The 25,494-nt window shown below is 54.8% G+C and overlaps 1 protein-coding gene across 6 annotated transcripts in view; it reads right to left on the reverse strand.

The window, feature by feature from the left end:
* Nucleotides 1-471: 471 nt before the first annotated feature.
* Nucleotides 472-25,494, reverse strand: part of NADSYN1 (NAD synthetase 1) — a 32,534-nt gene continuing 7,511 nt past the window's right edge. For 4 of the 6 annotated variants that reach the window (XM_081064105.1, XM_081064104.1, XM_081064106.1 and 1 more), the window contains exons 4-21: nt 24,553-24,606; nt 24,058-24,147; nt 21,272-21,323; nt 18,918-19,006; nt 18,653-18,770; nt 17,764-17,895; nt 14,941-15,015; nt 13,917-14,041; nt 13,372-13,420; nt 12,786-12,888; nt 12,164-12,332; nt 10,483-10,618; nt 9,287-9,393; nt 6,132-6,263; nt 5,682-5,751; nt 2,520-2,648; nt 1,836-2,012; nt 472-720 (exon numbers count right to left, since the gene is read on the reverse strand). In XM_081064105.1, coding sequence (XP_080920231.1) covers nt 670-720; nt 1,836-2,012; nt 2,520-2,648; nt 5,682-5,751; nt 6,132-6,263; nt 9,287-9,393; nt 10,483-10,618; nt 12,164-12,332; nt 12,786-12,888; nt 13,372-13,420; nt 13,917-14,041; nt 14,941-15,015; nt 17,764-17,895; nt 18,653-18,770; nt 18,918-19,006; nt 21,272-21,323; nt 24,058-24,147; nt 24,553-24,606 — 1,858 coding nt within the window. In that variant the 3' untranslated portion in view covers nt 472-669. Of the gene's footprint in view, nt 721-1,835; nt 2,013-2,519; nt 2,649-5,681; nt 5,752-6,131; nt 6,264-9,286; nt 9,394-10,482; nt 10,619-12,163; nt 12,333-12,785; nt 12,889-13,371; nt 13,421-13,916; nt 14,042-14,940; nt 15,016-17,763; nt 17,896-18,652; nt 18,771-18,917; nt 19,007-21,271; nt 21,324-24,057; nt 24,148-24,552; nt 25,158-25,494 lie in introns of all 6 variants that reach the window. The other 2 variants (XM_081064108.1, XM_081064107.1) reach the window with 1 other exon arrangement.

Here is a 25,494-nt window from a genome sequence, read left to right on the forward strand (position 1 = left end):
TGGCGTCTGCGTCATGACTGGTACATTCAGCTCGTATATTAATAAATGGCAGGACATCTGGAGGGGCAGGGACTGATGAAGGCACAGCTGGTCTTGGGGACACCATGTTTTGAAGCCTTCCCCGGTGGCATGGGATGGAAGCAAATCTGTGTCCCTGCAGGTTTCGGTCCTTGGACGGATAATGACAATGACTGCGAGACAAATCAGGGAAGCAAGCCAGTTGAGAGGAAGGGGGACAGTGAGATGAGTAATAAGCAAGGACAGAGAAAGACGAGCGGCGGTGCAGAACTGCAAAGACTGGGAGGGTGGGTGATGGGCAGGGCGAGCCAGCCTAGACCCGCACCCTGGGGTCTCCTCCACCCCATGCTGTCTGGAAAAGTCTCCCTGGGCTCCGGACTGCGTCCACAGGGGGCTCTGCTGAGACTCAGGAGCATGACAGGCAGAGAGCCGGGGAAGCGCTGGCTTCTAGAGTGAGTTAAAAATCATTCTCTTTATTTCAGCCTTTTTTTTTTAACGAACCAGACTCAAAAGATCCCTCTCCCTTGAAATGTGAAACGGGACTCGTTGACATTCCTCCAGGTAGGGAGTGGCTTAGCTCCGGCTCCAGGTCACCAGTGAGGGGCACACGGGGTCCTGGCGGGGGGGGGGGCCCTCCCCACAGACCCGGCATCAATCCATGCCGTCCAGGTTCTGCCGCTCCCTCCTCTCCAGCTGGAGAACCTGGGAAGAGAAGTCACGTGAAAACAGCGTCCACGGCAGACGTTTCACCACTACGCTGTTGAAATACAGCCATCCACACAGTAGTCACCTGAAAAAGCAGGTTACGAACAGTGTCTACAAGGCACTAAACGTGTTTGAGTATAGACACGTGCACGGAAAAGTCTGGAAGGGTCTGTGTCCACATTCACGTGGTCACTCCAGGATGGGAAGACTGCAGGTGATTTACACCTTTACCTCCCTGTGTCTTCTTGGGTTTCTACATTTGTTAATCTTCTGGCTGTAGAGCCTCTGAACCCCAGTCCTGATTTGGGGGAACCCATCGCTGAGCGCATCGCTGAGGGAGCCAAGCCCCACGTGCCGCTAACTTCCCTGGGGGAGGGCCGTCCCGCACACTGCAGGATACTGAGCGGGGACTCCACCACAGAGGTGCCAGGGCACAGACCCCCGTCCCCCAGGTGTGACAACCAAAACCATCTCCAGACATGGCCTGATGTCCCTGAGGTGACAACACCTCACCCTGAGGACACGCAGTGTTCCCTTAGGCATCTTTTGTTTACATGTCACCTGCTCAGACACCCCCCCGACCCCCAGACAGAAAGTGGGCTCCTGCCAGCCCCCAGCATGCTCGAGCTCAGCGTTGCACTGCCCAGCTGATCATTTTCGGTGCACCCCTATGTCACTCATGGCTGTCCTTCTCCTCCCGGAGGTTAGCACTTGGGAGGGGCTGCATCTAACTTGCTGTCTGTTGTGCAGAAAGGAAGAGGGGAGGCCCTATACCTGTTTTATTAAATTGGTTTTATTAATCCTTCCTTTATTCTATTGTTCATTCACTAGGAAAAGGAAAAGCAGGATGGTTTAGAAGATGGCACAGCCCGTTGTCTGGAGAGGATGGGAACTGGCCCATGACACAGCCCACCCAGCCACTCACTTTGGGGGCTCAGACCCAGTAGGTACAGGACAGCCTAAAGTGCATGTGCCAAACTCTGACCGGCTTTAAACATGCTGGTCCCTTTGCAGAAATAAGGACGGTAAAAAAATGCCGTCCTCAATGGAAAGGAGCTGCTATTTCCTCCATGGGTCTTTCACATGAGAGGAATGGTTTTTGCCGGCTTTACCTGATTTTCTATGCACCGAAACTGCCACGGCCAGCCAGCGTTGTACAGAAACGGCCGCAGGTCGAACCTGTTGTCGTCGGGGCTGTAGTTTTCGGCGTGATATGCGGGGGTGAGCGTGGTCATTTTGTGTCTGTTCATGGAATACTTGGAGAAAAATCGCTTCACCTTGTCAGCCACCTGGTGGGTGGGGAACGCACAAGGAGTCACGTCCGCAAAGCGGGAAGGATCTGAGGCCGAGGTTCTTCCCCGTGTCACTCTGGGCTGTGCGAGCTGACGGTTCCCTGCTGCATCCGAGTGTCCAGATGCAGGATTGGACACAGCCAGAGCTCGGGCCCGGGCGGCTGGGGGAGCTACGACACTGTGGGCTCCTGACAGTAGTGCCCCAGGATACTGCATCGGGGGCCCTGAGCGGGGTTCCAGGAGGCTCTATGGGGACCACCATGTCTGCAGGCTCTAACAAGCCAGCAGAAAAGCAGTGATCTTCCGACCTCAATGCTTATACTCTGCCCCCCAAAAAAGAAGGGAGCAGCTTGCTTGCTACGGGGTGGTCGAGCCCTGCTCAGGGGCCGAGGGAAGGCCTGGAAGCGGGCAGCAGTAAGAGCGTTATGGTTGGAAGGTCACACCGCACATACTTGCCCCTGCAAGTCGAAGCTCCCCCCCCGTGGAACATCAGGTGCCGTGTACCTGTCGTGGGCTGCAGCTGTCTTTCCACATGTGGAGCAGTTTGCAGAACATGCTGTAGGGCCCCGTCTTGGCGATCTTCCGGAGCCTTCCGTAGACCGACAGCTCTGCGTATGTCATCCCCATGTCCTCCTGTGGAGCAAAGAGCACTGAAAGCTTTGTGTGGAGACGGGACCCGAGACCCAGGGAAGGGGTCAAAGGGCCAGGAGCAGCTGCTGAGTGAGGCCTCGTACGCTCACACCAATGGGCCGATGACGAGGTGGCACTCACGAAAAATGAAGAGCCCGACATTTGGTTTTTAGGACTGGGATGGGTGGAACTGTGGCCCCCACAAGAGATATGTCCACGTCTGAAGCCTCAGAACCTACAAATTGTGAATTTATTTGGAAAAGGGGTTTTTGCAGATGTAATTAAGGATCTCAAGATGAGATGATGCTGGCTGGATTCGAGGTGGGTCTTAAATCCAGTGACAGTTATAAGAGACAAAAGAGGAAAAGATATAGAGAGGAGACCATGTGAAGAAGGTCGACTGGAGGGACGTGGCCACGAGCCCAGGGACGCCAGGAGCCCCCAGAAGCTGGAGGAGGCAGGAAGGTGAGGGGTAGGGGAATGAGGCCCCACAACACTTTGATTCCGGCCTTCTGGGCCTCAGAACTGGGAGAGAACGCAGTTCTGTGGGTGAAGCCGTCCGGTCTGGGGTGTTTAGTTACAGCAGCCCCAGGAAACCAGCACAAGCCTCCATGTCCAGCCCTGGGCCCTGCCTCAGTGAGCCCGCCTCCCTGAAGGATGGAAGACGCAGAGAAAAGGGACCGGGCACATGGAAAGCTGGGCCACGTCAGAGGCTGAGGGAAGCCTATTCACAAGTCAGCAGCACACTGAAGCTTATGTGAGCTGAACCCTTTTTCAACATTGGCTCCAATCCTCTCTCAATTCCTGCCCCGGAATATACAGCCAGAGACTTCTCAGGGAGACAGACGGTGATGCTGGCACTTGGTGACACAGCACGACAGCTCTGACCTCCGACTGGGGACCTCCTGTGACCGGGCCCAGCCTCCTCCCACTGTCACCCGGGCCTTCCCTCAGGCTTCAGCTCCAATGTCACCACCTTGGGAGGCCTGTCCTGATCCCTTTCTAAGGGACACTGCCACCATCGGGTCACCCGGGTTGGTTTTGTGGATGGACTCCTAGCCACCTGGGGCCATCACAGTTACTTCCTGCTTGTCTGTCCCCTCCAGGGGACGGTGAGCATCTTGGGGAAAGTAACCATATGTGTCTCGCTCACCACTGAGCCGGCAGCACGTGATGGGTCCTGGCACAGGACCTTCTTTACTGCTTCCTTTTGCACGAAATATTTTCTAGTGTGACACTTTAATTCCTTAAATCCAACAATAATAGGAGGAGAGTTCAATTCCCCACTTTTAACAATGGCTAGAACAAGACAAAAAAAAATATATCACCCAGGGATGGAAGACCCGCACACTACAAACCAACTGGACCTAGCAGACATCTACACAACACTCCAGCCGACAAGCACACACGTTCTTCTCACGGGCAGTGGACAATGTCCGGCACAGACCACAGGCTCAGCCGTAAGACAGACCTCAGTACATTTCAAAACACTGAAATCACAAAAAGTGTGCTCGCTGAGCATAATGACACAGAATTAGAAACGCAGCAAGGGGAAGACATTTCAGAAATTCACAACTATGTGGAAATTAAGAAGCGCCCTCCTAAAAAGCCAATGGGTCAAAGAAGAAATCATAGGAAAACCAGAACATACTTGAAATGCATGAAAATGAGGACACAACACACCGACACCTAGGAGCTGCGGTGGAAATGGCGCTAAGAGAGAAACTTAGTTGTAAACGCCTGTATCTAAATCAGTAACTGAAACTCCCATCTTCCAACATACGGAAAAGAGCAAACGAAACCTAAAGCACGTAACAGAAAGGAAGTAAGAAGGATAGAGGGGAAGTGAGTGACACAGAGAATAGAAAAACAGTAGAGAAAATCAGTGTATTTCTAGACCCTGGCAATGAACACCCAAAAGTGAAATTAAGAAGAAAGTTCCATTTATAATAACAGCACCTACAAGAATAAGTTACTGAAGAAATAAATATAACAAAAGAAGTGTACCATATACTCTGAAAACTAAAAACCATTGGTGAAGGACATTCACAAAGATTGAAGTAAATGGGAAGACATCCCACGTTCATCGGTCAGAGGTCTGAATAGTATTAAGATGGCAACACCCACCAAACTGATCGACAGATTCAATGGAATAAAAATCCAAGCTGGATTTTTTTTTTTGCAAAAACTGACAAGCTGATCTAAAAATTCATATAGACATTCAAGGGACCCAGAATTTCCAAAATTATCTTGAAAAAGAACAAAGTAGAGGACTTATACTTCCTGGTCTCCAAACTTACTATAAAGTTACAGTGATGAAGGCTGTGGTTCTGAAAAACAAACACAGACCCACAGATCAGGGGACAGAATCCAGAAATAAACCCTCACATTTACAGTCAACTAATGTTCAACCAAGATGCCCAGACAACTCACCGGGAGAAAGAACCGTCTTTTCAACAAATGGTGCCGGCACACTTGGAATTCCACAAGCGAAAGGATGGACTTTGGATCCCTTCCTCACACCATTCACAAAAGCTAACTCAACTAGGTCATAGACCTCAATATAAGGGCCCAAACTATCAAGCTCTTGGAAGAAAATACAAGAGTAAATCTCTGTGACTAAAGGAGCTGGAGGCAGGAAGGTCAGTTGTCACGGATCTTATGACAGTCCACGGTCACTTCCATCCGTGTCCACTAAAGCTGCAAACCGCCGTCTCTGACCCCAACCAGCCCGATCGTTCAAGGCCACCATGGGATAGAAGGATCCACAGAGATTCTTCTCTGAGGTCGCCCGACAGCACATGCAGACACTCCCCTCGCCCACGCTCTCCCTCCCCACTCACCTCATCCCCTCCTCTCGGGCCTCAAAGGTCAAAGGCCAGCAGGGGACTGATGCTGAGCCCGGCTCCCAGGCCAGGAACCCAGCAATGGAGCAGGGCTCCCCAGGGCAGAAGGGAGGTCGTGGAGGAACCCAGCACAGACACATCAGGAGTAGGGAGATGGGGAGAAGCCTGGTGACAAAGCCACCGCCATTACCTCGTCGGTCTGGGATACTTGTCCGTTGGTCAAGGGCTCCAGCTCTGCGGTGGCCGGCGCTGCCAGGATGCTATAGTCAAGACACACAGGGGTCAGTCACGGCGGCGGGGTGCTAATCAATCCAACCGATACTATGAAAACAGCAGACTCTCTGCGCAGCTTGGAGACGGAGAGCGGCATCAGACCTCCCAGCCCGATGGAGGATGGGCGGCGAGGGGACGAGGGAGGCAGCGGCTGCCTGACCTGGCCGGAGCCATGGGACTGGGGAGCAAGGACAAGGAGGGAGGAGAGAACGGGGTGGCCTGGGTGTGGGACCCCAAGTGCCTGCTGAACGGCAGGACTGCTTTCATCAGCTGGTAGGGAGAGATGGGAGGTGGCTGAGTGGGGCGAGGGGGGCCCGGGGCTCTGCTGGGACGTGGCCGCAGCCCTGGCCTTGAGGGGGGCACTCACCCCTGCAGGGCGGGGAGCTGGAAGTGCTCAATGCAGTACTGGATGAAGGCTCTCAGGTCCGTCTTGCTGATCCCACCTATGGGGTTGATATCAGCACTGGAGCTGTCGTACTTGGTCAGGTAGCCGAGGAGACTGCAGCGAGAGAGAGCACGTGGTCTGTGCAGTGGGCCCGCCACCTGGGGGCCGGGACATCCAGTCCCCCGTCATCCCAAGACTTGCTTCCCCCAGAGCTTGGCCAACCAGAGGGTCTCGGAGACATGTGGTACGGCTGGGCAGACCGTGACAGGGGCAGCGCTGCCAACGACTGACGGGAGGTGTTCGGTGCCAGACGAGACGTGGGGCGGGGAAACAGGTCTGTCCTGAGCAGGGCGGGTAGAGCCCAGCGCCAGGGCCACCTGCACACCTGCCCACTCCTAGAGGCCTCCTATGATGGGCGAAGAGTGGCCCCCAGAGATGCTCACGTCCTACCCCGGAGCCTGTGACGGGGGGACCTTACAGAGCAGAAGGGACCTGCAGCTGTGATTAGGTGAGGTTCCTCAGATGAGGTTTTTGTCCTGGATTTCTGGGTGGGCCCTAAGTGTCCCCCGAAGGGTCCTTAAACGTGGAACAAAGAGGTGTTGGGTCAGGGTCAGAGGGAGCTGTGACCACAGAGGACAGGCAGACATGCTGCAGTGCTGGCTTTACAGACACAGGAGGGGCCACGAAGCCAAGGGATGGGGCGCGTCCAGGAGCTGGAAATGGCCAGGAACAAACCCTGCTCTGTGTCCCCCAGAGGAACCAGCCCTGCGACACGCTGCTTTTAGCCCCGTGAGACCCATGTCGACCCCGATCATGCAACAAACACTCTGTGCTGCTGAAGCCACGGACTCCGGGCATTTGTTGCAGCAGCCGCAAGATGCTCGGCCTCCTTTCAGGGGACCCACCCCTCCCCACCGCCCACCCCCAGTACCACGCAGGCGCCATGTGCTCTCACAGGACCACTGGGTCAGTGCCGGTCTCCACCCCCATCCCAAGCCCACCCGCCTCCAAGGCGATCCTGGCCACACCCACGCAGCTGTCTGAATCTCCTCAGCGCCGTCCTTCTTTACCAGGCCTTGCGGCGTCTGGCCCTGCTTATCTCGCCAGGTGCCTCTCTCACCATTTTCAGAGCTCACACTGAAACACCAGCATCCCAGACAGCCGCTTCCCACTACCTGCAACACTCGCCTACACCTGGTCTGGCGGAAAAGGCACCTGCCCTGTGCGCACCACTTGTCAGGAGCTGTTTCACGGATAAAGCCTTGAGAGAGGAGGGTTCTCACCTCAGGGCCTTTGCACAGGCTGTTCAGCTGCGTCTGCCCTCCTCACTGCCTGCAGACCTTTATAAACCAACAGTTCTCCGAGAGGCCTTCCCTGGGCACCCCCTGTGCAATCCCACACTCCCAAACTCCCCCTTTCAGTTCTCTGTGCAATTTTCACATAAGACGGGATTTGTTCTGTTATTATCTGTCTCCTTCCACTAGAGTAAAATGGGAATTATTTTTCTCTTTTGTTCACAGCACCAGGAATGCCTGATACGTGGTAGCTGTTTGATGCTTTTCTGACGATGAGAGAATGGAATGCAACAGGACCAGAAGCAGAATTAGAAGCAAGTAAGGCACACAATTAGAAGCAACTTTCAAAAACAAATCAACATGATAGAAAATTATAAACCTGAGATTCTACCCCAACATGTAAAGGAAAAGAAGAAATGGCTATGACCAATGAGAAGACAGGGACGCAACAAATAAAAATCGACCGGACACAGATATGATACAAATCGGACAGAAAAAGCACAATTACAAGAACGGAAAAAATGTCTCCCCAACGTGGGGAAGACTTCTGTCTACCCACGAGACGCTTAGTAGCAAAGAGCAAAGAAAGAGATGCATATTGACGCGGGTGTCATAAATTCATTTTCTAAATAGACATCTAGAAATTTTTAAGCACCTGGAACACAACCACTACCCAGAGAAAAAAATTTTTTTGCTAAAATATTAAATATCAGAAAACAATGGATAAGACTTGTGAAGGGGAATTGTTACAGTAACATAATTATGTAACAAATAAAATTCTTGTTCATCTACAAAAGGAAACAAAACAAAACACACCAATATTCTCAACTACATCAGGGCTCAGAATACACAGCAGCCATCAGACCCCTCCTGAAAAGTCATTCCCGTACAATAGCACCACAGGCAACAGAAAAGCAACGAAATCTAACAAAATATGCACGGAGAGGGTGGGAATTTTTACCAGCTGTAGGATGCCGATTTCAAATTTTTCTAATTAGGAAATAAAGTAGAAAATCAAAAGTCAAAAACATTTAACAGAGAACACATTTGCAGACATGCAAGGACGTAGAAAGATTAAAATACCCATACTATAGAGAGATGGATGGATGGATAGATAAATGGTGGATGAATGGGGTGGGTAAGTGGATGGATGGGTGGATGGATGGATGGTGGATGGTAGATGGATGGATGATGGTACATGGGTACATGGATAGGTGGATGATGGACAGACTGATGCATAAAATAGAGGAATAAATGACAAACAAAGTTTCTGAAATTTCTCAGGTAACAGGAGCACCACCTACGAGCATCAAAGAGAACAACTGAGAGAAGCGGGGTTAGGAAATGGGGAAACTGAGGCTGGAGAAGTTCTCGCAGCCTCCACTGCTTGGCTTAAAGATCAGATGAAATTTATCTGGAAAAAGCTGAATTGTTTTTCAACCAGGGTGCAATATGAGAAAGAGAGCTCTTTCAGTGCCCATCACAAATGATCTGTGAGGTGACCAGTTGGCACAGAGAACAGATGTAAGAGGCAGTGGAATCGCCAAGGACAGAAAGGCAACCCTAAACCCGCAGCTCAGGGGTGGGGAGTGGGTTCCAGACACACGTGAAGGAAGAACCACAAAGCTGGGTGCGGGCGGGGGCAGGGCAGGGGAGGGAGCCAGAGGAAGGGCCAGTCTTCACAGCCACTGCGAAATGCTGGAGAAGAGATGCTTCCGCAGGAGCCACACATATCCTGCCAGACACGAGATGACAGATGCCGAGAGACTCGGTGAGCTGCGGTGGAGACACTGCCTCAGGGAGCACTCAGGACCCTTCCCGCTGCCCACCAGGCATACACACCTCTCGTCCACATTGGCGGAACCCAGCACCAGAAGTCCACCTCGAGCACCCCGAGACCAGAGGCTCAGCTGGGCAAAAAGATAGGCGACGACCATCCTCAGCCGAGCCTGGACGACAGGAGGGGAAATGTCACCCTGTGCAGGGGACACGCGTGGGGGACATGTGTACTAACACCATGATCCCATCACAGCTCGAAAGAAAAGGTCTCCCCAAGCAACCTCTGGAAAACAGGAAAGTTAGAGGCATTTAGCAGCTTTCTCGTGTCCAGAGAAGACAGAGTAAGGTGTCCTGTGCGTGCCCCTTGGGACGGCCCATCCCCATGATGCCCGTGTGTGCTCAGCGGTAGCCGTGACAGAGATGGAAGGACCTGGAACCGGGCGCTAAGAGTGTCAGAGGCAGGACCGGGCTGCAAAGCCAGCCGGGAGAAATCTCGGCCACCTCGTCCCTTTACCACTGGAGTTTCTGAAGAAGGGGAAGGCCACCCATGTCCAGCAGAAAGGGGACAGAGAGAGGACAGCTCCGAGCAGCCTGATGGAGCCCAGGGCCCCTTTCCCTCCACCAGCTGACCAGTGTCCAGCCCCCCTGCCATAGCCCGGGGGTAGGGCAGTATTTGAGCCTCTCGCCGAAGACACAGGAAATGTACAGACACACAAATGAGTGTGCAATGCACACGTCACTCACACCAACGCACACATTCTCACAGCCCCATACACGCTCACTCCTGCGTGCACACTCACTCACTCTCAAATCTTCCCAACCCACATGTACTCACCCTTATAGCCCCATCTCACTCACAAACTTTCAAATTCACATACACAGTCATGCTCACACATGTGCACGCGACACATTCTCATAAACACCTCGCGTTCTTACACATGCACACACATACGCACCCACACTCACTCCCATCTCACCTTCACAAGTTTTCATACTCAGTTACGCTCACACATACTTTCACTCATACACTCTCAGACACCCTTACTCTTGCACACTTACACACTCAAACTCGTGTGCATGCTATCTTGCATCCCCTCACTCTTGCGTGCTCACACACGTACACATACACACGCAGACCCCTAATCTGTCCAGGAGGCTGCAGGATCAGTGTCTCCGATGAGGCACACGGGCCGCCAGCCCCAGCACCGGCCATCCCCGGGGTCCCCCCTCGTGGTGACAGTGGCAGCGGGGAGCCACACCTGTACGTTCTGCAGAGCCAGGTTTTCCCTGCTGCTTCCTCCGTGAACGGCAAACAGAGGGCTTCTCCCCGTCACCAGGCTGAAGATGCCTATGACGGCTCTCACGGCGGGGTCGATGCTGAGACTGATGTGGTAGCTGAAGGACAAAGGGTGGGCACGGCGGGGGTGTGTGTGTGTGTGTGTGTGTGCGCGCATACCGGGAAGCACACACCACACAAAACCTGCCACTTTCACCACTGTAAAGTGCACACTTCAGTGACAGTAGATTCACAAGGTTGTGCAGCCAGCACCTGTCTAGTTCCAGAACATTCCTGTCACCCCAAAAGGAGGCCCTGTGCTCACTAGCAGTCACTCCCCACGACCTCTTCCAGCCTCTGACAATAATCACTCCACTTCCTATCTCTACGGATTTGCCTGTTCTGGACGTTTCATAGAAATGGAAGCACACAATAGGTGTCCTCCTGCGACAGGCTCGTTTCACTCAGCTCAGTGTCCTCCAGCTCCATCCACATCGCAGCAGGTGTCAGGATGTCCTCCTTTTAAGGCTGAATATGAGGTTGGACAATTAAGTTTGTGAACTCATCCTAGAAAAAGTGCTACACACCTCACTGCTGAATATCACTACGGTCACCTTCGAAGTCCTCCCCTTGGGAAGCTCTGCACCGACGCCAGCACCTAGTCCACCCTTCAAAGTAGTTTTGGAACTCTTTTTGTGGAATGGCCATCAAGGTTGTTGTTGTATTAGCCTTGATGCCCTGAATGTCATCACAGTGTCTTCCTTTCACTATTTCTTTTATCTCTGGATAAAGAGAGAAGTCACTGGAACCACATCAGGTGAGTAGGGAGGGTGTTCCAATACACTTATTTGTTTACTGGCTAAAAACACCCCACAGACAGTGCCCTGTGAGCTGGTGCGTTGTCGTGATGCAAGAGCCATGAGTTGTTGGGGAAAAGTTCAGGTCGTTTTTGTCTAATTTTTTCACGCAGCCTTTTCAGCACCTCCAGATAGTAAACTTGGTTAACTGTCCAGTTGGTACAAATTCATCATGAATAATCCCTCTGATACAAAAAAAGTTTACAACATCGTTGCAACAAGTTTGCGAACTTAATTGTCAGACCTCGTACTACTACACTGCGTGGAGGGGCCGCGTTCTGTGTATCTGTTCCTCTGCGGATGGACACCTGGGTTGTATCCACCTTTAGGCTGCTGCGAATGACGCTGCTAGGAGCAAGGGGGTACAGAGTCCCCATGTTCAGTCCCTTTGGGTGTAGACCCGGGAGTGGGCTTGCTGGGGGGCAGCTTTTAGCTGAGCTCAGCAAACAGGATGAGCTCCTCATTTTTTCCTAAGAGGCAGAATAAATGGGACACTTGGAATGGAACTACCTGTCCCTCTCTAGAGAGATGCCCTCTCTCCACCTTCCCCAGGCACGGGGTGGCTGCACCTGGTCCCGTGCACGTCGCCCTGGCAGCGTGTGCCTGGACGCTAGGCGGGGAAAGGGATCAGACACAGCTAGGACTCAGGCTGGAACCGACGCAGTTTCCCTAAAATCTGGCTCAACCCAAGAAGGAATGAAAACCAGCTCCACTCCTGGATGTGCATTTTACCACCAACGTCGTCACAGGCGGAGCTTCCCGTGGTTACAGCCGCTGGGCGTGCCCAACACGAGTGACCAACTCTACCTTCCAATCTGCTGGGCCAAGTCTCTGGCCCTGTCGCTCGTCTCCCGGGAGGAGTTCTCGCTGGCCATGTAGCAGGTCGTCAGTATGCGTCCACACAGCTCTCGGGGATCCTCAGGGGTGTAGCTGATCTCGTTCACAATGGTCCGGACGTCAGCCAGCACTTCTGGACCTGAAAACGGCCGGACAGAAGGGTGGCAGCCAGCTGCGGTGCGCAAGGCGCCTGCATGGCTTAGTCTCTCTGCATCGCCCCAGGAATCTCGTCAGACAAGTAGAGTCAGCCCCAGGTCCCAGGTGTATATACTAAGGGGACGTTCGATGGCACAGCGGGAGGCTTTGCCCGACCCCAGAGCCCGTGTGCCGTCCGTTGGGCCAGGCTGACAAGAGACAGCAACAGCACGCAGCTGTGGCTTCATGGACGCAGCCACATGGCCCCAAACCCTTGAGAAGGGACGTTTAATGGCCTTGCTGTCCCCAAGCCCCAGGACTTGGGCATGACGTTCTGACATCTGAGCACGTCTGCAAAGCCTCCTCCGCCCACGACCTGAGTTTTTCCTCTGCTCCTCCCACAGGCGGCCCGAGGGCTGACCCCTGGGGCCTTCCTCAGGCCACAGATGTCACCTACTTCCGTTCTTCACAGCCTCGCAGACCTGGCAGCACATGGAGTAGACGAGGCAGGCAGTGGCTGCGCTGTCCACCCCACCACTCAGGGGCAGGAAAAACCCCGCCTGGAACAGGCCAACCAAACGCAGGTGTTAGCAGAGCTTCGGGGAAGCAACGTGCCCAAAGTGTAGCCCAGCTCCACCCGCAAACCCTGATGAGTGCCCACAAAAATGCTCGTGGGCATCCAAGCTCTCACTGAGGGAGGAATAAAAGATGCCCTCCACATCCCACTATGATTTCTAAAGGGCAGAGACCTTTCCCTGTGGAAAGCAGCCAGGTCTGACTCTCCATGGCAATTACAGATGGGCACGATCCCAAACTAGTAGGTGACGGTGTCCTGTAACTTTGCATGTCAGCGGCAGGAGCCCTCCCCCACAGGACTCCACGTGGCTGTGAGCTGGTGGAGACCAAGCTCCCGACTGGCTCAGAGTGAAGAAATGCTTTTGGTTGCTTGCATTTAAAAAACAAAATCGCTAGCCTGCCATGGAATCAAACGCAAACCAACCAGTAGAAGGAGCAAGTCAGCTAGTGAGACACCAAAGTCTTACCTGTTGGCTGCGTCTTAGGAAGTCCCAGAGCCAGCAAGCAGGTCCAAGGCTGGGGAATGACAGGAAGTGTCAGGTTTGGGAACCGCTGACTTGGTGAGCAGCTGCCCTGGGGCAGGGGCCGAGGCGGAGGCCGTGAGAGCGGCCAGCAGAGCTGGGCTCCCACACGGCGCCAGCCTCTGTTTTAAGGACCTCACGTGAATGAACACATTTGAAGTCTCAAAAGAGCCCTCACAGGTGGGTACTGTCATTGGCCCTCTTTTGAAACAGGAAAACTGAGACCCAGAAAGGAGAGGGCAGAGCCTTTGTCTCAAGGTCTCAGTGCAGGGAAGCGGTGGGGCTGGTGTGGCACCGGTGGTTTGGGTGCAGCGTGCTCGCCCTCAGCCCCGACGACGTGTGGCTGCCTCCTGACCAAGTGGCTGCCGGGCAGGTTCTGGAAACCGGCCACCATGCCTGCTCCGTACGGTCCCCAGTGCAGAGCAGACAGCTGCAGCACAGGGTGACGGGGTGGCCCGCGGGGTCCCGCCTGCCCTGCAGGGGCCGCCCACCTGATCTCCTCGCCAGCACTGTGGTACTTCCACTCCACAGGCTCAGACAGTGGCTCCAGCAGGTCCTCGTGGCACGAGAGGGCAAAGTCCACCTTCACGCGGGGGTAGGGACTCACCCTGCTGGCCTGTGGATGGACCGTGACGACACAATGACAACCGCTCTGAACCAAAACCCTCCCCGGGTCCCGATGTGGGCGGTGGATCAGGACTCTGTCAGCCAGTGGGACGTGCATGTCGGACGTGCCGTGGGAGACCCTTCTCACCCACCGGCACGGCGAGACTCAGAAAGACGGACGGTCACAAGTGTTGGGGCGGATGGAGGAGTCGGAACCCTCGGACCCACGTCACTGGTGGGAATGTAAGGTGGGGTGCTGCTGTGAGAATGACTGGCAGCTCATCAAAAGATGAGGACATAGACCGACCAGGTGACCCAGCAGTTCCACTCAAGAGAAATGGGAAAATGTATCCCCCAAATACCTGGGCACATGTTTACAGCAGCGTTAGTAACCACAGGCAAAACATGGTAACAACCCAAACGGTCAGCTGCACGTGGTCCATCCGGTCAACGGAGGATCATTTGGCCACAAAAAGGGATGAGGCAGCGGCACATGTGACAACATGCATGGGCCCTGAAGACACTGCGTTCGGTGAAGGAGGCCAGACGCACAAGAGCACATGTTGTGTGATTGCCTTTACGTGAAACATCCAGAACACACATATCCACGGACGGAAAACAGATCAGTGGTTGCCAGGGGCTGGGGAAGTGGGCTGGGCAGTGACCGCCGATTGGTACAGGGTTTCCTTTCGGGATGCTAAAATGTTCTAACACTGCTTACGGTCAGAACGGCTGCATGGTACATGCGTGACTGTGCCAATGACCACTGGGTCGTGTGCTGAATCCAGTGAACCGCACGGTATGGGACTGATAGCTCAATAAAGCCGTTATTTCCAAAAAAAAAAAAAGGGGGGGGGCGTTCTGGGTGCTCGAGCAGGGCCCCACCTGGGTGTGTACCAACGCACTTACTGACAGGTTTCGGGACGAAATCTCCGCCCTGTAGCTTCTGACATCTTCCAAGTCCAGCGTGGCAGTGAGAACCTCCTGCAGGAGTTTCAGAGTGTGACTTCTTTGTTTTTCTTCTCATGCGTGCAGTTTGACTACTTTACTAGGTGTACCAAACTGCACACAGCTGAGTCTCGCCTTCTAGGGCTGGGGACCTGTGGATTCCTAGGGGCCCAGGGAGAGGGGAAGGCCCGTGCTGCTGATGACCCAACGCCCTTCCCTCTTACTGCTGCCACCAGAACCTCCACTGAATCCAGACACTTCCCAGTGACCTGTCATCACGGCACAGGACACAATCAATGTCTGCTGGGGGCTTCTGAGACAGTGTCTCTGTTCTTAAAGACCCATGGGAGCAAGGGCCCCTTTTCTGCCTTGGAACGTGGCTGTGTGGGGACGGGAAGGCTGGAGCGGCTGCAGCTATCCTGGTGAGGAGAGGCAAGCCGAGAAGGAAGGCCACGCTGGCGAATGGCAGACAAGCAGAGCCAGAGCCCCAGTGACCAGGCCAGGGTCCTGGCTTGGACACGCTGCGTGTATTACAGGACGGGGTGCTTCCCTGCCTTGGACCCCAGATGAGGTGGGGGTGGGAGGGGGGGTTCTGCTGCTTGCAACATATAGCAGAAAAGAGAATGGCTTTAATTCACAGATGTTATTCCTTTATGAAAAAAAATTTCCTAATCAAATCATGTTACTAGAATACCGCCTCATTACACGCAAGTGTGGAGCACGAGTGGGTGACATAGGACAGCCGTGGCCACTGTGCTCCTGCCACTCGGCCTGTGGACGCCTGCCTTTGTCAACACTGGGCCTCACTCAAGCTCAAAACCTCTGCAGAGAGAAAGAGAACACTATATGTGTCCCCTGGTTCTTCTGTCATTTCAAACCTAAGTGACAGGTCACCGAAGCCACCATACTCCTCATGTGACGAAGCCAAGGGAAACCTGGAGCTTCACACACAAAAATGAAAAACTGTGGAAAGTGCTGCTCTTTGCATGAGAATAAGGCCCCGTTCCACTTCTTCCCAAAACTAGGTCAGCTTCAAAACGAGGTCTGATGGAGACCCCGCGAAGCACGTCCCCTAGAGAAGGCAGCGGGCTTGTGCTCAGAGCGGCCGGGGGTGGGGGGAAGGGCAGCTACGAGGCAACTCCCCACGCTGATTTCTCTGGTCTGGTCTGGTCGTTTGAGGGAGATCCTGCAGGAAGTGGCAAACGGCACTGCCTTCAGCCTTAGGACAGCAATGCCACCCCATCCCTGAACACTCGGGCAGAATCAGGGAATTCTAGCCTGAAAGCCCCCTCTGGGGAACGTGAGGCAGAAGTCCTCAGGTTTCAGTGTGCTGAAGAATCACGTGGGTGTGCGCTACACATTCAGGTCCCTGGGGGTCTGATGTGGGGGCCTGGGTGGGCCCCGGCACCTGCACGGACCTGCACACCTGCTTATCCTGTGCAGCTGACCCCCACCCCGCCTGCCAGTCAATCCCATCCCCAGGGCGCCTGTGGCTTTGCTGTCCGGCCGAGTGTCTTAGCCAAACCAACCAGGACTGAAAGAAATGCAGCCATCTCTCAGAGCACAGGAATAAATACACTGAGAGAATCGCGTCAACATGACCTTTCCCTTAACCCCTTCCGTCTTTCTTACGGTTAGTACTGAGCAACGGGAGGCCTTTGGGGACACTGTCACTTGGACAGCAGAGCCCGGAGGACCATTAGGAGGACATCCACAGGGAGACGAGTGTCCCTGCGGCCGTAGCTCAGGCTGCCGAACTCTCACCTTCCCTCTGTGCGAGGAAACAGGACAGGGCTCTTTTTGAGGTCCCTTTCCCTCGGTTCACTTTGAAATTGAAGTTTGGTTTCCCAACCACTTCCTTGCCAACAACCAGCTCTGACGTGAACGCCAAGGACGCGAAACAGCAGGAGTTATGCCAGAGGGTCCCGGAGAATTTAGTATCGATTCTGTGACTCGAGCCTGGCCCCCTCCAGCAGAGTCGTCCCTGGAAACGCATTTCCTTAGCTGCCACCTGCCTCTGTGAAGGGGCGTTTCCAATCCTTGTTCCGCCCCCCAAAAAACAAGAGGTGAAAGCAGCTGAATCCAGACAAGATGGGCGATGCCGTGTGAGGGAGCACTGTCACCCTCGGCGTTCTGAGCCATCAACAGTGACCCTCTCGCTCCTACCGACGTCCAGGCAGAACCCAAAGTGACTTTTTGCTGTATTTGCACAATCGGAATTCATGTTCATTTTGGCAGTGATAGCCGTTTTCCTTCTTTTTAGCTTCACAAAACCAAAAGTGAGGGCGACACAACTTTCTACAAGGAGTTTTTCATCTTCTTATTCCCGAGTCGTGGCTTCATGTCCCCACCAGCCATGGAATCATTTCGACACACCTGTCACATGCTCCTGGCGGAACCAGGGGTCACCCACCCTCTTGCTACTACAAAGCCTCCTCTTCTCACATCTCCTGCTTATTCACTCTGCTCCCAAGTGCCACCTCAGGGTGACCCTGCGTGACGTGGTGTCCTCCTCCCAGGCGGTGTGTGGGTGTGACTGATAAACTGCTGTGGGTCTCATCTGTCCAGTGTCGGTGCCGTGTGCTGTGTGGGGACCATCCCTGTAAACGCGGTGGGCACTCCTCCCTCACCAATCGGGTGATGAGGAAACGAATGGGTAGGACACCCCATGGGGGCCACACTACATACGCTGGTAAAGGGGGGGACACAGGAAATGGCCTCTGAATGAGAACCGGCTTGGAAAGGACCAAATGCTGCTCCCACAGGGGCATGCGAGCTCCTTACCACATCGTCCAGAGAGAACTGGGACCCTTGAGCGAACACGCTGCCATTCATGGCGATCATGGCACAGCCGTCATAGTACAGCCGGTCCCCGTCACAGCCCTTCTGATTGGCCAGCAGGTAAATCCCACCGTTCTGGAAGACGTAGAGTAGGCAGTGGGGTGTCACGTGTGTCACTCACCTTTGCTCCTCCCTCACCTTTGTGCCCCCCAACAAAGGAGAGGCATGCGTTCGGGGTCACATGCAGCTGTGCAGTGATGGTATACTTGGCCTCCCATGGTGGCAGGAGTTACGTCAAGGTCTATTTCCCCTCCCAGCAGCCCCACAAGGCAGGCGCTGTCCTCTCCGTCACACAGGGAGACGCGGAACGCAGAGCAGACAGACAGACCCCCACCTGACGAAGCTGAGCGCCAAACCCAGCTTTGCAAACCTATCTGGCAAGTACCAAGCCACATGGCCCTCGCTGTGTCACGTTGCCCAACAGAAGTGGCAAACTCGTGGGTGCTCCCTGCACTCCACCACGATGCCAATGGGTTCCTAGTCACCATGTTACGTGTCTAGAGACACAGCATGGTGGTCGAGGGCCCGGATGCTGGGGTGTGAGTCCAGCGGCCACTTGACTGCCATGTGCCCAGTGTCCTGCTCTGGAGAGGGGATGACCACAGTGCCCGCTCACAGGATGGATGCGAGGGTTACAGAGGTTGGTGGGGCAAGGGGTCCCCGGGAGGAGTCAGTGCATGCTTGCTGAGCCCTGGCCACATCGAGGGGCACCAAATAGCCACCATGTGTGGGCACACCATGTGTGAGGCCCTGGGGACCGGGAGTGTGCAAGACAGCAAGGAGCCAGGCCTTGGTGTACACGTATGCTCCAGCGTCCCAGCCCGACGCCTACCTTGACGGTGGCCATGGTCACCAGGTCCACCCTGGTGTGGGCTTTGCGCAGCACGTGGTGGCTGCCCGAGGCATTGGTGAAGATCTCCACGCCGTCCAGGCCCATGTCCACGTGCGGGCTATGGGCGAAAGTGGGTCAAGAGAAGGGACCGCTGCTCTCCCCAACCCGCCCTCCCAGGGCATCTCCACAGCCCAAGGTCATGACTCCAAGCCCAGGATGTTTGCAAATCCCAGACCTCCTGAGAGGCTCGGAGGGGCGGGCTGACCTGTGGGGCGTCCAGAGCTCCTCGCAGACCTCACTCCCGAGGCAGGTGTCCCGCGTGGCCAGCACTGCGTCTCCAAAGGGTACGGTTTCCTGCAGTCAGGAGATGAGAGCATGAGACCCCCTGGCATCCCCGTCTGGGTTACTTACTGACCTAGGAGTCCAGACGCCACTCAGAAAAGTTTCATGAAGGCCTGAACGTGTCCTTCCTCCACTCGGAGCACACCCAGCCCAGGTGGCCTAGCGGCCGCTGGCACCTCCCTGCTCATCCTCATGGTTCTCTGCTCCCACCTTCACCAGCCAGGAATGGTGCTCTGAGCGGCCTCCGAGCTTACTGTGGCCAGAAGAAACCGGCACAAATCGCCATCGTGGCTGGCTGGCGTTGTAACAGCTCTCATTTATCCCGGGTTACTCTAGGCTAGATATGGCGCTAAGCACTTTTCCCACATCATCAATGCACTTGGCGGAGTTACTGGGAAGTCATCCCATACCTGTGTCTGAAATGACCTGAGGTTTACAAAGTCCCAGAAGCCTGACAAAGGTCACCCAGCTCCTACATGGCAGGATGGGGAGCAGAAAGCTGGTGTGTCTGTCTCGGAGTCACATTCGTAAACCCCAGTGGTGGCAGCTCCCAGGGCAGGGACAATGCCTCTCATGCAGAGCTGCCCAGGACCAATTCGTGCAGCCTGTCCCCCCACAGCTAGACCGAGCAGGATCCCTCAAACTGCAGACTGCACCCACATCAGTTTAGTGGGTCGCTGCTGGGTGTTTTTTAGGAAACAATAGGATCCTAGAAGAACGAAAAGGAATGCGGCTCACAGTAAGAGGATTGCTGCTGAAACGGTCACACACACAGACACGCACATATATACACATGCATACACACACACACATACACACACACTGTGCTCTGGGCTATGGTGATTTCAAAATGTGCTCAGTGCTGCAGTTAGTTCATGGTCAGAACTTTCCAGGCCACTTGGGAGGTGACCAGACCTGGCTGGGAGTCTGTTCCCCAAGTCTCGGCTACACCAGCCCTGACTGCCAGTGCGGAAGGCCCCTGGAGAGCCTCTCTCAGGAATGAGAACTGGTATTGGTGACAGTCTGGTTCCTGAATGAATGGAGATGACCTCAGCCCAAGAGCCAGGACAGCCACTGTCGGCCAGGGAAGTGAGGGGCAGAGGGAGACCCCCCACCCCCGACAGGAAAGAGGGAGATGGAGCTGGGGTGTGGGGGGAGTCAGGAGAGGGGGGCCTGCCCCTGCTCGGGTCCATTGCGGAGGTGCACATGTGCCTGCCAACCCACCCTGAGATCAGCATGTCCCCACGGGCCGCCTGAGTATGATAATTAGGGGTGCAGAGAATTTGGTGTTGTGAGCTGAACTGTGCCCCCCCCCCCCCCAATTCATATACTGAAGTCCTAATTCCCAGGACCTCAGAATGTGACTGGATGTGGAGATGGGGTCTTGAAAGAGGTGATTAAGGTAAAATGAGGTCACTGGGGTGGGGCCCTCATCCACTGTGACTGGGGACCTTATAACAGAAGATCAGGACCCAGACACACACAGGGACGACCGTGTGGGGACACAGGAAGCAGACGGCCGTCTCCACGCCGAGGAGAGAGGCCTCAGAACCACCCTGCCGACGTCTGGCTCTCGGACTCCAGCCCCTGGGACTGGGGACAGTGAGCATCTCTGTGTGAGCTGGTACTTTTGTTAGGGCAGCTGAGCAAACTAATACAGCCCGCAACCAGAATGGAAACTGATGCAGGAGGAACAGCGTCCCAAAACAGCTCTTGTGGGCCCCTGGCCCCCAACCACGCACAGGAAGTGGACAGAACAGGGTTCCAGCTGACCCACCCCAGCAGCCTCCAGTAGGAAGAAGATGGATGTGGCCCCAGATCGGGCTGCATGATCCAGGCTCCACAGGCCTGGCGAGCAGGGTTCACAGACAAGACAAGACAGATTTCTGACATGGGGTTTTCACAGAACGAACAGGCAGCTAAGTTCAGTCTTCCTTGAGTTTTATAACCAGAAACCCCCTTAAACTCGGCTTCTTGGCTTCCCTAGACCCCAGTCCCAGCCCCAGCAGGAAGCAGCCGGCTGCAGCGGAACAGGAGACCCCTCCCCGAGCTCCCCTCAGCACACCCAGTGTGAGGGGGGGTGTCTAAGGAAGAGCATCAGTGACGTGAGAGAAAGGAGGTGCCCGCCACCATCCCATCTCCTCACAGAAACCCCCCTGCTTTGTCATTTACTTACACCAGCCACAGTGGTGCTGTTACCTGCCCCTCATGGCCCACCCTCAGCCTGAAATAGTGACATTCCGCTGAAAAGAATGTGTTTTCTTCCCGGAGACTCACCTGCTTTGTCAGGTCCTGGATCATCCGAGGGAGGAAATACTCCTCTGTTTGCCTGGAAAGGAAAGCAGCACAGGCCTGAGGACCGTGTCAGAAGAATGGAGAGCGGTACCTAAAAACCAAACTGAACCCACGGACTGGAGTCCCACCCTCTGCGTCAGTTTCCCCACGCCAGACAGACAGCGCTCCTTGGAGACGAGTCACGGGATCATCATTCCTCCCCGTGGAGGATTCCAGGTGGAATCCCTGATCCAAGCTCCTGTCTCAGAAAGGTCACGCTGCACACGCCCCACATACACTGGGTCATCACTGAAATGCTGAAATAACGTCCCCAATTTTATAAGAGGGACAGAAGGGTCAAATACACAACTTGAGTACAGGACTCCACGGAAAGGCAGAATCTAAAAAGGAGATGGATCGTTCACAAATTTGACCGCCAATAAGCTGCTACCAGGTGCACACTGAGACATTTAATTAACTCTTTTTTCTTCTTCAGGATTCACAAGAGCTTCCGAGAGGATTCCCTGGCTCTCTTTCATTCAAGTAAAACTTAAAAGCTGAGAAGTGGAGAGGGCGATGCCTGCTCTCCCTCGCTAACGATGGGAACAGGGAATGCCGACCCCGCTGACCCAAGAGGGCATGCAGATGCCGCTGACCGCTGGGCGGCCGGCCCACATGGAGCGTTCAAGTCCCCATCTGCAGGTTTGTCGATGGTGACGTAGCTCCTTTTGTTCACCACTGTCGTTCTGAGGTTTATCCAGGTTCACGTCAGGCTGTTGACCTTCCTGCACGGGTGACACTGGCACACGTCCCCTGGCACTGGGTGCATTTCTCCCTGTTCACACTGTTTTCTGAAGTGTTTTGTCCAGTGGCGGGGGAGGGGCTCTTTTGCTGGCATCCAGCCTCCGTGCATTCACCACCTTTTTAATGCATTAACCCCGTGGGGCAAAGCGATGTCTCACTGTGATTTCAACTGACAGTGTCCTGAAGTTTAATGATGTTGAGTCTTTTCGCACATTTATGGGTTTTTTTCTATTAAATGTGTATTGCCCTTTGTTTCTTTCATCTTTCTTCTTCTGTTTCTTTTATTGGATTTTTTCCCGGTGACTTTTTCTTATTGATTCACAGTCCCATATAATCTTCATTCAACACATGATGTTTACTCAGCATCTACTACGTGAAGCACTGAGGAAAATAACTTTTCTCAGGACGGAGGAAAATAACGACAAACAGACGCGGTGAGAACAGGCGCCAGGCGCTGTGCTCAGTGCTCCACACACACGGACGGACATGGCCTCAGCCCCACGGGACGGTGGCTGTGATTGTCCCTAAGGCACAGGGAGGTGGGGTCGCTTTGTTGGCCCAAAGCTGCTCAGCTGAGAAGTGGCAGAGCCAGGACTCGAGCCCGGGCCGCCCAGCTCCGGGACCCCTGCTATTCCCCACCCCTCTGTCCCACGTCCACCACACGTTAGTCGGTGAAACAGACACACCTGCTCTGTAAGAGCAGCAAAGGCTTTTCCCCGCGTGCGGCCAGCGCGGCAGGCTCTCTCATGAGGGTGTCTCCTGATGCCATGTTCTGACGGTTGAATTTACCAATCTTTTACTTTATGGGTTGTGCTTTCTGTGTCTTGTTTACACATTTCTTTCCTGTCCCAAGGTTACCAAGATAGTCTCTGATATTACCTCCTGAAAGATTGGCACTTGGACCTTTCAGGTGTAAATGTTTGATCCTTCCAGAGTTGTTCTGGGCCAATGATTTAATAATCACTTGTGCCTACGGAAGGAAGGTTCCATAAAACCCCAAAAGGATGGGGTTCGGAGGGCTTCCGGGTTGGTGAGCACGTGGAGGGGTGGGTGAGTGGCACGCCGGGAGAGGGCAGGGAAGCTCTGCCCGCCCCCACACTCTGCCCGCCCCACATCTTGCCCTGCCCATCGGGCTGTTCCTGAGTTCTATCCTTTTACAATCAACTGGTGACCTAGCAAGTTAGTGTTTCTCTGAGTTCTGTGAGGCGCTGTAGGAAATGAATCGAACCCAAGAAGGGGGTCCATACGTAGCTGTTGGGTCAGAAGCACAAGTGACAACCGGACTTGGCATTGGTGTCCGACCTCCTGGAGGCGGGTGATCTCATAGGACTGAGCCTGTATCCTGTGGGGTCTGATGCTATCTCAGAACTGAGTTAATTGCTTGGTGGCATCAGAATCGCAGGAAGCTATTGGAAGCTGTGTTCCAGTGAATAAGCAAGTGACAAGAGAAAGGCAATAGGCGTAGGGGCTGATCAAACCTGCGGGAGAAGAGAAGTCCCTGAGAGAAGTGACAGAGGGGGTGACGACTGTGCAGCAGGCCTGCGGAACACGGGACAGACTGGGCTGACAGTCTGCCCAACGGGAAGAGTGCTGGGTGAGTGTCCACACAGCAGAGGTGGAAGGTGACGGGGACGTGACCGCTGGGTGACGCAGGGAAGAGGAACGGGTGTACAAGGCTGACTCGGAACACAACCTGCAGCTGGGCTGTGAACATGCTCAGACGTGACTCCTGTGGACACCGAGCTGTGACCTAACCAGACAGCTGAGGGGCCATGTCGGCGAGGTGCAGAGACTGGAGTGGGGGGCTGCGTGCTAAACCTGACCTGCCACAGCAGGAACTCACGAGATGGCAGCACATGCGTATTCCTTACAAATATGGACCCCGAGTTCTCCGCATCTCCTCGACATCCCGAACCAAAGCTGTGGCCGGCGAAGATGCGTAATAAACCTGGGGAGCGGTCACACACTGTGTGTCGGACACTCACCGGCTCCTGGACCACGGCGTGAACCAGCGCAGCTCATGGTAGTTCCCTTCATTGGCCAAGGCCATCTTGGGTCTGATGAGCAGGATCTTCCTACAGGCCGGGGAACAAAGCGTCCCTGAGATGGACACGCCCGGGAATGAGGTGCAGCCCCCCGACAGGGGCCGATGTCAGAGCAGCTGAGACCCCGCGGGTGTGCGAGGAGCACATTACAAGCCCACCTGCCCTCGACTGACCTCCCAGCAACCCCACCGTGTGGCCCCAAAGCCCACCCTCTGCTCTCTCTCTTTCTAAACTGGACGCCGCCGTGTCAGTGGCGGCAGGGACCGGAGAAGCAGCGTCCCATACATCAGCTGCCCGCCGCACCGGCCCTCGCGAAGGACCGGGTATTGCCGGAAGCCACCAGTCAGGGACCAGGTCACGGGTCACCAGCACGAGTGCCCGCAGCCCCCGAGCCCGGGAGAGCACGCGGTCGCTGCCGCCCCAGAGGTCACCCACCTGTTGAGAAATATCACCCTGCAGTTGTAGCGGACGTTCCGGTGCATCACGGGCCTGCCGAGAGAAGGGACGTACACGCCTGTCTGCAGGCAGCAGTCGTGCGTGTAACGGGAAGCATCCTCGGCTCCTTTAAGGGAATCGGCAGGCTGCCCTACAGCCTCTCTAATCCACGTGAAACACGAGCAGAAAGCTTCTGCCTCAGTAGACGCTCTGCAGCGGGAGAGTCTCCCACATGGAGCATGAAGTCAGCCCTGCGCAGGGCTCCTCCTCGCCTCCTGGAATGTTCTCAGAATTCCAGTGGCCCCTCCCTCCCTGTGCTCGTATCCAGCTGCCGTGTCACCTCTCCGTCGCCGACTGGCCTGGTGCACAGCCCCTGTGCCTTCCCAATTCTCCTTCAGAGCACCTTGGGAACTGGGAGCTGGAAGCCGGAAGAGGCAGGAAGGACCTTCCCGAACGCAGGCTGCAGGGCAGCGGCGATGGCCGTGCAGTGCTGGGCCCACAGGGCTGGGGCTCGGGCTTAACAGATCCGCTCACGCCTTGATTGGACGCTCTCAGCATAGACACTGTGCTCACATCTCCCCGTAACCACGTGGCATCGTCCCCCTCTGCGGGAGAGGGGCCACAGCTGGAGAGGCTGGATGGCTGAGCCCGGCTCAGGGTGAGAACACGGGCACTCAGGGCCTAGTGTGGCCTGACCTACACCTGTGGAACTACACCGTATATACCTACACCTGTGGAACTACACTGTACATCTACACCTGTGGAACTACACTGTATATACCTACACCTAGGGAACTACACCGCATAGATGTACACTCAGGGAACTACACCACATATATCTACACCCAGGAAACCTACACCACCTGGAACCATATGGTTGGCATGTCGATATGGAGTGACGTGGAACCACCCCAACACTTGCCATTAAGTGAAGAGAGTGCT

The sequence above is a fragment of the Rhinolophus hipposideros genome, assembly GCF_964194185.1.
Source record: "Rhinolophus hipposideros genome assembly, chromosome: 10".
Taxonomy (NCBI): Eukaryota; Metazoa; Chordata; class Mammalia; order Chiroptera; family Rhinolophidae; genus Rhinolophus; species Rhinolophus hipposideros.